Genomic DNA, 14,385 nt, shown 5'->3' with positions numbered 1-14,385 from the left:
TTATATGAACAAACTTGGTGTAAATATATACTATTTATTGATTATTGAGTAATATATCTGTCAAGACCTCAGCATGGTTATGCTCATTAATTTGGCACGATTAAGTAACAAAATGTTATATATTCAAAAGTAGCAAATTGCTGGCAATTGAACATACTAAAAATCAGTGGCGCTTTCTCTTCGTCCATTCAACAAATAATTGCGCCAGAGCAATGAAGGGCCACTAAAAAATTCTTCAATCTCTGCCAAAGTTCTTCCTTTTGTTTCAGGCATAAACAGATACACAACTAACGTGGCAGCCAGCGACATTGTGCCAAACATCAGAAAGAGACCGTGAGGTTGAAAAACGCGACTCATCCACGGATAGGTTTTAGAAGTGAAGAATATAACTGCGTTAATAAGGGCACAAGTCAGTCCACTTGAAGGCCCTCTTGCCCTAGCAGGAAGCATTTCTCCAAGCATCAGAGCTTGGATTGTGAAAAATCCATACGAGTTGAAAACTACAAAGGCGAGGACCAAGGCAGTAGGTACCCATTCATAGCCACCCAGCTTTGGTGACCAGTACAGCCAGGCACTCACGCCAAGGGCAGCAACACTTGATCCCAATCCAGATGATATGGTCAGTGGTCGTCTGCCAACCTGTAAAAGATATGTTTTAGCAAGCAGCTCTTGTTTAAGCAAAGCTTGGAGAGTGAAATTTCCCCAAGGAAAATTAAAAGCAGTGAGAAAGTGTTATATTCATGGGACTCTCAAACTTAAACAACAAAATTCAGAGCTATTTAAAGCAATTTCACATTTTACCTACACAAATGCAAAAACAAATGAGCTTATTTGTGAAAGGGCCTGATTTGGTCATCTTCAATTAGACTATATAATGAGATTCTAACGTGTAGAAGAAGGAAGCACGCAAGGGTTGTTAAGAGAACTCTTGCTATGGCAGTGCCGACTGCGATCTCAAATGCAGAAATGCTGTCACCAGAAGATTGTTGGAGCACATTGACGGCGTAAAAAATTATAGTGTAAGTGCCACCCAACACTAGGAAAATGTTGAACACATTGATGACAATCAGAGCTCGTAGTACTGGGCGGGAAAGCAGGGGAGAACTTTTCCTTGCAGTTGGATGTGCCTCTTCAAACAACTTTAAGTAATAGAATAAATTAGTTTACAAGCTGAGAGTAGAAATATTGTCTCACGACGTTTTGAATTTTTTGTTGCTTCAATAATAGGAGCTCGTGTCTTGCCTGATGTTCGCTGCCCCCTCTTAGCCAAGTCATTGCTTTTTGCGCCTCTTCAGTCCGTCCCACACGCTCCAGCCACAAAGGACTTTCAGGGAGGAAAAAGAGCGACACTAGTGCTACCAGTGGCAGGACTGTTGCTAACAGGGACACAGTTTGCCAGGGGAGGGCCGAGTTCAAGGTATATATCATCAGAATTCCCAAGGAGAAACTTATAGAAGGAGCACCTGCAGACAGAGTAGGGAATCAATGTACAATTTTGCCAGTTAAATTTAAGCATTTTATATATGTATATATGTATGTATGTGTGTGTGTATATATATATTATTTAAAATCTAGTTGAGTGTGGCATATATTGATGCATTTTCACTCATTTGTATATTACCTGACCTATGTATTATAAATGTATCTTTGACTTAGATGAGAAATAAATAATTATAGTATATTCATGGGTTATATTTTGTTTTATTCACACTCCAAGCTCGCGCCAGAGGAGACTCATTGAAAAATAAATATATAATACAGCAATTTTGTTGACTTGTTTGACGAGTTTGGTAAACAAACAGCTTTAGATATATAAGCTACAATGACGTTAGCTCTGGCAACCATCCAAATATGTCAGGGACTTACCAACTAAAATGCCTCTCAGTCTGGGCTCAGCGCTTTCTCCAATAATCACAACTCCTGGTGCCAGTGACAGGCCAGTTGACAGTCCTGTAAATGACCTCCCTATGAGGAGGGCAAGGTGAGATTCTGAATGCGCAATGCATATCCAGCCTATCAGTCCTGGGAATATGCTGATAATCAAGGCTGTACGACGTCCCAGGCGCTCCATAATTGGTCCACTGATCAGGGCACCAATTGGAGTGAAAATCGAGTGGATGCTGGCTTTTAAATTCAATTTTACAAGATTTTAATACATTTTTAAAGCATGTTTACCAATCCAAGAGCCATCCTCCTCCGTGGTAGGGATGCTGCTATTTTTAGCCTGAAGTTGAGGCAAAAGTAGGGCAGGTAAGCCAGAAGTCATTCCATTTGCTGTTGCCAATACCAATGCCATGGAGACCACTAGTATCTGAAGGTATTGTGTTAATTTTACTCCCCACAATTCAACTGCTATTTTGGAAAAAACAAACCTGTGCGATGACAGCCTTGTACGAATTTTTGGAGTAGTCATTTGGACCTGTGACTTCCACTTCAACCTGTTGAACCATTTTTGCCAGAGGCTATTTTTGCGCGCTGCTCGAACGCGCCGACGTCGTCTCGACAGCTCTGCGGGGGCATTTTCTTCTGTGTTCACATGAATCCGATCTGACACTTGCCCTCGCTTGGCTGCCGTCATCCTGAAAGATTGTTTTGTTTGTTCACGGCGTAGACGGAGATAAATTGAGGCACACATACATTCATGCAGCTCTTGTTTTTCAGCTGCAAGTATAGAAGAACTGCGCAGAGCGAGCTTTCCTGATTGGGCAATATTCAAATGTCTTGCTCACCTACCAATGACATGCAGCGGAGCAAAATACTCATGCTTCTCGCACACATGCAATTTTATTTCACTATCTGTCCCAGCCTTTTTATCTCTTTGAAAGTGATACAAAGTCATGTGCCCCAGTTAATTTTTCAGCAGTAACGCAATAGCAAAATATTGCTGTAAATATAAATGTACTCTTTATATTAAGTTTGTTCTAACATAGCCAAGCGCAATATTTTATCAAGCGGTGTGCAAACCTTGCAATAATTATTTTCCCTCTCTACTGTATTTACACACTGCAATTATTATAGACCAATATTTCTTTTAAGTAGGAATTCCAGATATGCTAGGAAATATAGTTGCTAGAAATCTGTTATATTACACTCAATTCCTAAAGTAACACTAAACTTGAGCTGTAATTTTTTGAATCTCTAAATAGAACCCCTATTTTCTCTTTATAATTGATTTCTTTCCTAACGCTATACTCATTATTTATTTTCATACAATATTAAAAGGTTGTCCAGTAACCAGCAAAACAAAATTAAATATTTCTAGAAAGTTTTATTTTTTTTTGAAACATTTTGATGGCCAAATTAAGAACATATTTAAATTTAACATTCTACCAAAAAATAAAGTTATTTTTTTATTTTGTGTTGTCAGTTTCACTAAAATACTGTATTAATAACTTAATATAAGTTTATGAAGCTAGTAATCTGCTGGTGTTTCAAATATTGAACAAAATTTTTAAGACAAATACCTTTTTTGCAGAGCAAGCTGCTTCAAAGCTATTCTGTCAAGCTTGTTTCCTTTGCTCTCTGGGAGCTGCTCTATGAACTCGACACCCCCATGCAAATATTTATAATTAGGCAGCCTGCTTTCAACTAATTTGCACAATTCTAAGGCACTGACTTCAACTCCAGGTTGCCTCACCACAAACGCTTTAGCAAGGTTTTCTGTTTCTTCATTAGGAACACCAACAACACCAACAGATTGAACACCAGGATGCTCTTGAAGTACCGCCTCAATCTCTGTTGGCGAAACCTTACATTAAAATTTGAATATATCAGTTTGACTTATAAATTGTTTATTACCATGAACATGAAGTATTTGAACATAAACCCTAGTCGCTCCGTTACGAAAATTCTTCCTGCAGTATCAAAAAATCCAACATCACCAGTGTGCAACCAACCAAGCTCGTCTTTAATTAAATGCACCCCCTGTATAAATGAATCAATACATTATTTTAGTGGATGAATTTGTGGCATTACTGTGGTAGACTCAGCACTGAGGTATCCTTTTGTCAGATATGGTGATCGAATGCAGATCTCGCCAATCTCGTTTCCACCCAGCCTCACACCTGAATTAATATCTAAAATCTTTCAACCACATTTAAATTTAGACTGGGGTATATTTAAAGAGAGGAGACTAGAACCTTGGCCTCCACATATGGAAGTAGCTTTCCTGATGATAAACACAACTGTCCTGAAATACAAGTAAGCCTTCAGCTCCAGAACTTCACCATTTATATAATGAAAAATATGGAAAACATACCTTTATGCTGCACAAATACTAATTTCTCAGGTGAATCATCTTGCAATGTGTTTGAAATATCAAGGGTCTCTGTACTGGCGTAAACCTGTAAATTTGCAATTATTAAAGCTAAAACTACAAAACTAAAAAGGTATTGTTAACATATTGAAACATAACAAACAATCACATACAAAAAAGAGACCCTTACTCGAACGATTTTTGCTGATGGCATCCTTTTCGAAAGCAGTTCTGCTGTGGTTGGATCGAGAACGCCTCCACCAATAGTAATTATCTTCACAAAACTCAAGTCTACTTGCGACAACTCATGGCATCGTGCAAACCATGTGGCAACAAATGGGTACATCAGGCAGTTTCCAGGCTGTGGTTTTCATAAATGAGACCAGGAATTGAGTCATATTTTAAAATTCTTAATACACTTTTAAGTTATCAAAACTTCTTGAAATGTCCAGCCAGGACAACTTCCTTCAATAATGAGCAATCCATGCAGACTGCAGACTTCTTTTTATGAGCTGCACTTAATCAAAGTCTAACAATTCATTTGAAGCAGCAACATTTCAAAAGTGATTAAAACAAACTATTAATGCTGCATAATAAATAAAGCTTAAAATACTTTAGCTCCATTAAAATCTCGTTTTATATCTACTTATTAAGTTCACCTTCTGCATGGTTAAGTTTACCGAATAATATCCACCGCAAAAGTTAATACAGGTGTCTAGATTTCTTGAAATTTTGTTACTATACCTTATATTTCAGCATGTTTGAAACATAGTTGTCCCTATGGAACTTTCCAAGATGAATTATTGTTGAACCTCTCAACAAGCTTGCAATTGACACAACATAGCTTCCCATAGCATAGTTACTCATTGGGGTCATGAAATCAAAATTCAAGTGCTCCAGTGCCCTAATATTTTCCAAAAATTCAATATCCCATCAAAATTACTACCATATAGGAATGTGAGGCATTACTTTGGGTGATGGTTAAACGCTATCATTGAGTAGTGGGTATGCAAAACTCCTTTTGGCACTCCTGTGCTGCCACTTGTGTTAGGGATGAGAATTGTATCATCTCTGCAGTCAATGTCCACATAGCTAGGGAACGCTAAAATTAAAAATTAATTTTGGTACCCTCAGTTTCCTATTTCTGAAAAACCTACAAGATCCATCGTCCTCTAATAGATTTTGGATGGAAACAATATTTTGTTTTGATAAATTAGTAAAGCTTAGAAATATAACAGGCCAATCAAGTAAGGCAGCAGCTTTTTGCAAGCTCTCTTCAGTGTCATCATCCACTAAAATGAATCGGGCACCAGTCTCCTTCAGCTGTCTAACATATTCATCTGGAATAAAACAACAATTATTCTGATTTGTTGATATATTCAAAGAGAAAAGGCTGCTAAAGTTATTTAGATTACCCGTGTTCTCTAACTGATAGCAGCCTCGGACTGCTCCGCCTAAGCGCCAAACAGCGATTTGAACCAAATAGAGCTGGGCTGTCTCATAGGTGACAAAATGAAGAACATCCTTACAGAACCCCAACCTTGCTAGACCACTAGCAATCTTCTTTGAGTGTGGCTCAATTTGCGAGAACAGCACTGTCACGCCTGTGTGCGCATCAATCTAATAAAAGGAAAAGCAATAAATCTTTCCAAGACTGTGGCAATACTTGTTAGCCTCTTACCACCCAAGGTTTGCTACTATTCAATCGACTGTTACTGTGCAAACTCTCAAGAATGTATTGGCCGATGGAAACTTCTGGCACATCTGCGGGATCAGCAGCAAAAGGTGAAACAAAATTATGAACCTCAGTCATACTGGTCGAGCCTGCCTGGAGAGTAAATTTGAATCATAATAGTAGTTGACCCAATAACTGCAGGTCCTTATGAAAAATAGAAACCGTCAAATAGTACATTTTACAGAAAAATGGGAAAATGTTCTAACAATATCAAACAGAAAATACATTTGACAGCGCTGAATGATTCAATAGAATGAATGTAATGTCAAAAAAATAACAAAACAAAAAATAAAATTGAAAAAACAACGTGTACTAGAAACAAAGTTTAGAAAAATAAAACTCACTATGGAGCTAAATACATAGCCTTTAGGAAAAATTCACCCACCTATGGGGGTCGTGCATCTTTGTAAAGACACCTGAAACAAAATTATTATGAGTTAAAGAGAGGAAGCTTGTTGACAGCAGGCTACTATGAGAGTAAAAATCTATTAATTTATGGGAATGGCTTGGTGCTTTGAATAAATTACCTGCAAGTGCGAGATTCTAATTTTATTATATTGAACTGGATATGGCTACTATTTATAATGAACACACACATAAAATAATAATTTCCCTTATCTGTGTTTGCTGAATCAGATAACAAAAGGCTGTGTAGCTTTCCACAAGATTAGTTGCCCTACAGCAATGTTATGCACTAGAGCTTGCTGAGTGAATGCTGTACTATTTTATACTGCGGATGGTAGTATTTTCTTCAAGAATAAGTAGGAGTCCAACATGATCATTTTGAAATTGTATTTCAGTACTTGCGCAGTATTCTATTTCTGGCGCCACTGAAAGTGCAATACAAATTTGACGCATAGATTTCAGCAAGAGCATCCTAATCATAAAAGCTGCATTCAGCTCTTTGGCGCTAATATGGAAAATTTAACAAAATCAAAAATATACAGACGCAAAGCAATCCTCGCTCAGGTAAATATTTTTCAAGGAGACCAGGGTTGAATGTGTTTATTGTGCACTGGCTTGCAAACAAGTATTAAATTAAAGTATTCAAATTTTGAAATAATTATTTAACAAGTAAATTAATTACTTTATTAATTTTCTTGAATTGCTACAGATGGTTGAGACAAAAACACTGCTTGAAGCTCTTATATAATTATTTTAAAAACTTACGCCCAAAAGTGCTTTTTATAGATAATGAAATATTTTGATTAAATTTTTGGCTTTTTTAGACATTCCTTACAACTGCTGCTCTCTTAGTTACGGCCAATAATGGAATGACAGCTGGTTACTCTGCTTTATTACTCCCACAGATTCAGGCTGAAAATAGCACTCTTCCAACTACAGAAGAACAGGGCTCATGGATAGGTGCGTTTAAGCGTTTAAAAGGCGTCATGCAAATTTAAATATTAATGAATTTCATTAGCCAGCATTCACTCAATTGTTACTCCCATGGGTTCACTCTTGTCTGGGCCATTAATGGAGCGATTTGGACGCCGTACTACCCTGCTTTTTAGCCTTGTGCCTAGCTTACTGGGGTGGATGGCTATTTACATGTCAAAAACGCATGCTGTATTACTTATTGGAAGGTGTTTCACGGCTATTACTACTGGACTGTCAGCTCCGCCTGCTTTAGTTCTGCTTGCAGAGACTGCAGAGCCAAAATTAAGAGGATTTTTAGTTGGTAGCTTAGAAAGTGAATGTATTCTAGAAATTGAATTTAATTATCTTAGGGGCTCCTTCAACAAGCTTCTCAATAGGAATTCTCATGATTTATGTATTGAATTCACTCTTGCCTTGGCAAATGGTCGCCCTTGTGGCTGCAACTGTTCCTTTTATGGCGTTTGCCTCCTTCTTTGTGCTTCCTGAGAGTCCATTGTGGTTGGCAAAGGCGAATAGGAACAATGAGGCAGCAAGCTCTTTGACATGGCTCAGAGGTGGTGATGCTGGGAAGGCCAGGCAAGAGCTTGAGCTAATGGAACTACAACAACAGCAAAATAAGGCACGTCAAAGTATATTCAATGAACAGGTATTCAATTTCAATTACCTTCCAGATGAGACAAGAGGCTGGTACAAACAAAACAAGCACTTCTCCACTTCTGTCTCAGCCTATCTTACGAGCACTTATGGTTGTCAATGTATTTAATTTCTTCCAAGTGATGGCTGGCACATTCACAATCATATTTTACGCTGTCAGCGTCCTTCAGCAAGCAACAGGTGGACAAGCTACCGACACTGAAATTGCTGTGTTTACAGCTTTGTCCAGAGTAGTTCTTACTTCCATCGCTTGCTTCATGCTTCTCAAGGCAAGTCTGACATGTTAGTCAGTTTCAATTAGAAAAACAAAAGATAACACACCTTTTTAGATTGGCCGGCGTCCAATGACTATTTCATCGGGCATAGGATCTGGCGCAGCAGCCTTGATTTTAAGTTTTTGGCTATTGTGGATGCCCGAGATGGAAAAGTTGGCCTGGGTTCCTGCAGTTCTAATCATCATATATGTTATATTCAATTCCTATGGCTTCTTCATGATACAGGGCCTGATGATTGGAGAGATGTTTCCTGCGAGGGCAAGAGGGCCTGCTAGCGGAGTAACCTGCGCTGCGATTAATGTACTTCTTTTCCTTACTTCAAAAACATACCCATGGATGACCCACGCACTTAAGCCAGCTGGACTCTTTCTGCTTTTCGGCCTGATGACTGTAGCAGGCACACTGTTTGCCTATTTTTTCATGCCAGAAACAAAGGGCAAAACACTGGCTGAGATTGAAGAGTACTTTAACGGACCCTCCGTATTCTGGAAGAAGAGAAATGTTGATGAAATTATCAAAGGCGAAGAGAATGTTGCACTCAAACCTTGAAATCCCTATATGAAATTGCGCACAACTCATATATGTTGCTAGTGTTTTATAAACCATTTACTAATGAAACCATTCAATTGCAAATTATTTTTACCGTTTATTTCTTTAATGATAAATGAAGTAGTGAGATTGACAAGACTGTGAACTGTGTAACTACAATAAAATGAACATTCAAATATAACAATTTGATCAATTCAAAATTATTTTGCTATTTTTAATACCAAGCGTTGCTACAGCAATAAGTCATGAGCCGTGGTTGATAAAATGAAAACCTTACATTGTCTTTGCCTGAATTTTTCAATGGATCTCATCAAACATTAAAACATCTAAAAAGGCGCAAATACAAATGTTGTTTCTTTTACACAAAAAATACTTTGATCCTGTTTCTTCAGTCTTATAAATTAAACTTTTCTTATTCTAAATCTCCTCTCTACTATTGGGCACACTGCCGTCTCTGTTCATTGACGCTTTCTTTGTATTGCTGGATAATATTGCGACGCCAAAATACTGAGGGACCACTGAAATGTTCCTCTACCTCAGCTAACGTTCTACCAAAAGTCTCAGGTAAGAAAAAGTATGCAACTGCTGTTCCCATGAAAGACATAAGCCCAAAAAATAAAAATAAACCTGAAGACTTCATGACATCTGTCATCCATGGATACAGTTTAGTCGTGAAAAACAGTGTGGTGTTAATGAGAGCACAGGTGATACCACTAGCGGTACCCCTTGCTCTGGCAGGAAATAATTCCCCAATCATTATTCCTTGAATCATGAAGAATCCATATGAATTGAATATTACAAATATCACAACCAAGGCAGCAGGCACCCATTTAAAATTTTCAGATTCTGGTGCACAGAAAAGCCAGCCACTTAGAAAAATGGCAGCAGCACCTGAACCAAGGCCAGATGAAATGGTCATTGGTCGTCTGCCAAACTGTAATCAGGGTGAAGAGAAAATTTATTTTATTCTCGTGTTAATATCAATTAACACACTTACATGGAGAAGCATAACACACGATGCGCCGGTCAAGATTACTCTTGCTAGTGCTGTTAAGACAGCAACTTCAGTAACAGTCACTTGTCCACCGGTTGCTTGTTGCAAAATGTTGACAGCATAAGTGATAATGGTAAATGTTCCTGCCATCTCCTGGAAGAAATTGAACACATTGACCAGCACCAAGGCTCTCAAAATAGGTCGAGAAAATAGGGGATTCCTTGAGGTTGATAGCGCCTCATCAATTAACTGCAACATAATCACGCAAGACCTGAAAAATTTTTATCATTTGTCTGAAGGAACAAGGTACCTGGTTATGCTGCTGCTGCGCTCTCATCTGTTCAAGCTCGTGTTTTGCCTGCTCCCTGTTATTTCCTCTTAGCCAAGTAAGTCCTTTCAATGCCTCATCAGTCTTACCCATTTTGTCTAGCCATAAAGGGCTCTCCGGTACAAAGAAAAATATAGCAAGAGCAACAAAGGGCAAAATCATTGCAAACAGTGCTACAGTCTTCCAAGGCAAAACAGCGTTTAAGGCATAGACTAACAAGATTCCCATAGAGAAGCTAGTGGAAGGCGCGCCTGAAATTTAAACAGAACATTTTTAATCGGACAAAAATAAACCGTTGAAGCTATACCAGTTAAAAACCCACGCAGTTTAGGTTCAGCAATTTCTGCGAGAAGCACTAAGGCAGGAGGTGCTGACATTCCTGTTGCAAGTCCAGTGAAAGATCTTCCAACGAGCAGCAAAATATGAGATTGAGCAAGGGCTATGCAGAGCCACCCAATGACTTTAGGGCAAATGGTGATCATTAATGTATTTCGTCGACCCAGGTGTTCCATCATAGGACCACTCAACAATGATCCAATTGGAGTAAATACTGAATGCATACTGGCTAGAAATTTATAACTGGGCTTGTTAAGTATTTTGGCAACTCATATTAATTTAGACCTATCCAGGATCCTTCATCTACAGTGGTAGGAATTTCACTACTGTTTGATTGAAGTTGAGGTAAGAGAAAGGCAGGAAAACCTGAAGTCATGCCATTCGTAGCAGTCATGAAGAGGGCAAGAGATGCCATAAAACCCTGAACGAAAACAAAATTAAAAATAAAATAACATATTTTATGTATCTATGTATACATTATTATGTACCATGAAAAGTCACGAGATGAATGGAACATAAATACAAAAATATGTATGTATCATTTGAGTATTTGCATGTAATTGTGAATATTTATTGATTGAGAAAAATTGATCAAATTTCATTCATACCTGAGCGAGTATTGTTTTGCGAACGTACGTCGTTGGACTCTTTGTTTCACAAAAGTTACGTACATTACTCATTTCGGTCAGTTCGTTGTGCTCTTCACTGTCTTGGCTCATGGTTGATAAAATTATTATTTTGTTAAGCTTCTCTCAGGAAAGTGGATTAAAAAATGTTACTTCTTCTGCCTTACTTCGTTAATAGGAATCTCTTGAGTCTAAAACAGTTAAAAAGTTATCTAGGCACATAAATAAGTACATTATACATCATAGCGTGAGACAGTTTTTTTATAATTGTACATATTGTCAGTAGTTGTTTACCTTAATTGATGATACACATTAGAGAGCTAGGTACATAGCATGATTTGCACTAAACTGATTCAAACATGCTTTCTTTTCAGCATCCTTTGATCTACATTCAATCAGCATACAGTCGCAGACGAATAAATTTAATACATATATACGCATAATTCCACATTATAAGCACTGCTATCTTCACACAGGCTCGATTTAAAAACTTTCTTGCGAGATGTAAAATCAAGCAAGGACACGAAGTTCAAGGTAAACTCAATGCCTAGCGTTGAGAATGACAAACAGTTTGAAACTCGCGGTACCTCAGTAGAATGTTTTGTTTTTCTAGTCTCATCCTCTGTTAACCTGTTGTTTAAAACTTTTGCACTTCTTACAATGTTACCAACATGACAAATCTCTATTAAAGAATTATTCATTTATTTTGTTGGCTGCAATGTTAAGGACGTCCTTTATGCAATGTTTTGCTCTGACTCATGTTGACTGGTGTTGACATTGTGTTTTTATGTATTATACTTATATTTTCCCTTTGACTCTGTTCTCTTTCACCCCATTTGATATCTGAGAAGAAACTGCTGCTATTAAACAGAGTACGTAATACATAACAGTGTTACAAACTCTTAAAATCAATTCACTGCTATGCATAATAATAATACATATGTATTATGATGTATTGTATGTATGATACTAATTTATGTAATAGGTCAACAGAAACGTAACTGGGATGAATCCTATTTCTTGGGAGGAATTTTTTTCCTCAAACTTAGCCCCTAAAGATTTGGATTGTAAAAAGAAGGCGATTGAGCTCTTTTGCAAGAAATTTTCATCTTCCAAGACGAATGTCGTTCTTGTTACAGTAAGTTATGAAACTTAATTATAATAATTATAACGCTTAAAGTGTCTCATTTCAATCTAACTCAGTCCCTTTTAAAAAATTTAACAGTAATAATATCCATAATTCAACATACCTTTTGAAATCTTCAAGTTTCTTTTTCGAAGCTAAGTTAAAAGGAGGAGCAATACATAGTTGAATTCTCTTAATTTCTTACAATTAGGTAATTGACTAACTTTTCTTCACTGTGAATGTTGTAATACAGATTAATTACTGTTTTCAGTCAGGAGGAACAACAGTCCCACTAGAGCACAACACAGTTCGTTTTGTTGACAACTTCAGTGCTGGAACAAGAGGATCTGCTTCTGCAGAATATTTTTTAAAGGCTGGATATGCTGTCATATTTATGCACAGGTAATTTATAGTGTGAAAATTGCTTTTCTCATTATTGAATGATTATTTAATTTTCTAGGCACAAATCTTTGGAGCCTTTTACAAGACATTTTACTGGAGATGAGATACTGGACTGTCTTTTAGTAGCTGAAGAGGATACCATTGAAGGTTTTTTTTTTAATATATTATAATATGAAGCTCATTTGCAATTACCAGCTGAAATCATAATGCAATGGAAGAGTCAAATGTAGATGTTTATCAGCCTGCACTTGATCCCAAACATCGCATGGATTCTCACATTGCAAATGCACAAAATGCAAGAGCCAACGAATCTCTCTGCAATGATTGGTTTTCCTGCTTGTTTAAGTTGATGACCTGATTCATTTCTCATTAAAAAATGCCATGGAATTTATAGTAAAAATTTCAAATACATTTGCTGAAACTATAAATTAGAAGTGACTGCTACCGATCGTTGAGAATTTGCAACTTTTAACCTGTATAAATTAATTATAATGAAATTGGATCTCAGGTTCTTATAACTTACACCAGTAATACTATCATTAATTGCTTAGTAGTGTGTTGACCGGACTGTTTGTAGGGCTTCTATATAATTCACAACACTTGATTTCTGATGGTTTCTATATTTAAACATTAAAATCTTCTCATTCATGCCTTTTTATGGCTTGCTAATTAGGCATCAATGATATTAAATTTATTATTATGGAATTTTGCAGTCGCTTCCACGAAAGTGCCAAAACTCTTGCCAGTTTTGAAAGAGAGAAGAGAAGCATTGGATTCTGGACGCTTGCTTATGGTTCCCTTCACGCACTTGACTGAATATCTATGGTTGCTTAGAGTTTCATCAGAGGCCATGGGAGCCCTTGGAAGCAGGGCAATGCTCTACTTGGCAGCAGCTGTGTCTGACTTTTACATTCCAACGGACCAAATGGTAATAATTAGGTTTTTGTTAACAAAGATTATAATACTAACAATTCCTGGATACAGCCAGAACACAAAATGCAGTCATCTGGAAGTCCACCTGCTATCTCCCTTCATTTGGTGCCTAAGATTTTGCGTCCGTTGGTTGCTGAGTGGGTGCCAAACGCATTTGTTGTTTCGTTCAAGTTGGAAACTGACCCAAATCTTCTGGTGAAAAAATCTCAAGAGGCCCTCAAGAATTACAAACACAAGGTGATGACCAACAGCAAATTTTTTTCTTTGAAACATCATCGCAGCTACATGTTTTTATATTGAGATTGATGAAAAATTATTTGATTGATTTCAGCTGGTAATTGCAAATGAGCTTCATAGCAGGAAAAGTAAAGTGATATTAGTGACATCTGAGAATCACAGAGAAATAGTGATGACCAGAGAAGAGTTGGATGCAGGCCTTGAAATTGAGCAGCATATTATATCTGAATTGCTCTCGCTTCATTCATTGTTTATTAGCTCCAACTAATTGAGCCAGTTTAATGTTTCTGTTGCATTTTGATTCTGTGTTGATTAATATTTCGTTCAATCTTATTTAAAATAAAAATATTTTTGCTGTTACATATTATTTAAATTTTAAATTAATGTACTTCATATCTTTTATTTAAATTCTATGTCATTTATCATACATTATACTTGCAATTAATAGCAATTCATTTAAACATTAATATTAGTTAAAGAAAAATTATACATAATTTTGAAGGAGTGGCATTTTATGCATTGAAGAATAATTATTACTTGCTCAGATACCTTCGT

The 14,385-nt window shown here is 37.0% G+C and overlaps 5 protein-coding genes across 8 annotated transcripts; 2 read left to right on the top strand and 3 right to left on the bottom strand.

Moving 5' to 3' along the window:
- Positions 1 to 14: 14 nt before the first annotated feature.
- LOC135942817 (facilitated trehalose transporter Tret1-like) lies at positions 15 to 2,579 on the bottom strand. 2 transcript variants are annotated; one of them, XM_065489140.1, is made up of 6 exons: positions 2,373 to 2,579; positions 2,176 to 2,311; positions 1,867 to 2,124; positions 1,195 to 1,463; positions 888 to 1,139; positions 15 to 639 (listed from the first exon to the last, which is right to left on the bottom strand). In XM_065489140.1, the coding sequence occupies exons 1-6, from the start codon at positions 2,448 to 2,450 to the stop codon at positions 157 to 159; spliced, it is 1,476 nt and encodes a 491-aa protein (XP_065345212.1). In that variant the 5' UTR covers positions 2,451 to 2,579; the 3' UTR covers positions 15 to 156. The 2 variants fall into 2 exon arrangements, with proteins under 2 accessions (XP_065345212.1, XP_065345213.1); XM_065489141.1 differs by lacking the exon at positions 2,373 to 2,579 and having other exon boundaries at positions 1,867 to 2,120; positions 2,176 to 2,314.
- An 857-nt stretch (positions 2,580 to 3,436) lies between these two features.
- On the bottom strand, positions 3,437 to 6,079 carry LOC135942813 (uncharacterized). Of its 2 annotated transcripts, none has more exons than XM_065489133.1 (11): positions 5,937 to 6,079; positions 5,671 to 5,875; positions 5,413 to 5,595; positions 5,225 to 5,357; positions 5,000 to 5,159; positions 4,446 to 4,616; positions 4,259 to 4,343; positions 4,140 to 4,189; positions 3,976 to 4,083; positions 3,799 to 3,924; positions 3,437 to 3,748 (listed from the first exon to the last, which is right to left on the bottom strand). In XM_065489133.1, exons 1-11 carry the CDS (start codon positions 6,066 to 6,068, stop codon positions 3,452 to 3,454), a joined length of 1,650 nt encoding a protein of 549 aa, XP_065345205.1. In that variant the 5' UTR covers positions 6,069 to 6,079; the 3' UTR covers positions 3,437 to 3,451. The 2 variants fall into 2 exon arrangements, with proteins under 2 accessions (XP_065345205.1, XP_065345206.1); XM_065489134.1 differs by having other exon boundaries at positions 3,494 to 3,735.
- Positions 6,080 to 6,598: 519 nt separating this feature from the next.
- LOC135942819 (facilitated trehalose transporter Tret1-like) lies at positions 6,599 to 8,848 on the top strand. The gene is made up of 7 exons (XM_065489143.1): positions 6,599 to 6,732; positions 6,791 to 6,959; positions 7,220 to 7,355; positions 7,414 to 7,671; positions 7,721 to 7,989; positions 8,042 to 8,293; positions 8,354 to 8,848. Exons 2-7 carry the CDS (start codon positions 6,906 to 6,908, stop codon positions 8,846 to 8,848), a joined length of 1,464 nt encoding a protein of 487 aa, XP_065345215.1. The 5' UTR covers positions 6,599 to 6,732; positions 6,791 to 6,905.
- A 376-nt stretch (positions 8,849 to 9,224) lies between these two features.
- LOC135942815 (facilitated trehalose transporter Tret1-like) lies at positions 9,225 to 11,661 on the bottom strand. 2 transcript variants are annotated; one of them, XM_065489136.1, is made up of 7 exons: positions 11,427 to 11,661; positions 11,115 to 11,344; positions 10,792 to 10,927; positions 10,478 to 10,735; positions 10,153 to 10,421; positions 9,846 to 10,091; positions 9,225 to 9,782 (listed from the first exon to the last, which is right to left on the bottom strand). In XM_065489136.1, the coding sequence occupies exons 2-7, from the start codon at positions 11,223 to 11,225 to the stop codon at positions 9,282 to 9,284; spliced, it is 1,521 nt and encodes a 506-aa protein (XP_065345208.1). In that variant the 5' UTR covers positions 11,226 to 11,344; positions 11,427 to 11,661; the 3' UTR covers positions 9,225 to 9,281. The 2 variants fall into 2 exon arrangements, with proteins under 2 accessions (XP_065345208.1, XP_065345207.1); XM_065489135.1 differs by having other exon boundaries at positions 11,115 to 11,323.
- Positions 11,662 to 11,851: 190 nt separating this feature from the next.
- Positions 11,852 to 14,179, top strand: Ppcs (phosphopantothenoylcysteine synthetase). The gene is made up of 7 exons (XM_065489145.1): positions 11,852 to 12,004; positions 12,118 to 12,270; positions 12,530 to 12,660; positions 12,719 to 12,807; positions 13,374 to 13,588; positions 13,645 to 13,830; positions 13,925 to 14,179. Exons 2-7 carry the CDS (start codon positions 12,139 to 12,141, stop codon positions 14,096 to 14,098), a joined length of 927 nt encoding a protein of 308 aa, XP_065345217.1. The 5' UTR covers positions 11,852 to 12,004; positions 12,118 to 12,138; the 3' UTR covers positions 14,099 to 14,179.
- Positions 14,180 to 14,385: the final 206 nt, after the last annotated feature.

The sequence above is a fragment of the Cloeon dipterum genome, chromosome 4, assembly GCF_949628265.1.
Source record: "Cloeon dipterum chromosome 4, ieCloDipt1.1, whole genome shotgun sequence".
NCBI classification, from domain to species: Eukaryota; Metazoa; Arthropoda; class Insecta; order Ephemeroptera; family Baetidae; genus Cloeon; species Cloeon dipterum.
This window is presented reverse-complemented; position numbering and strand designations above follow the sequence as displayed.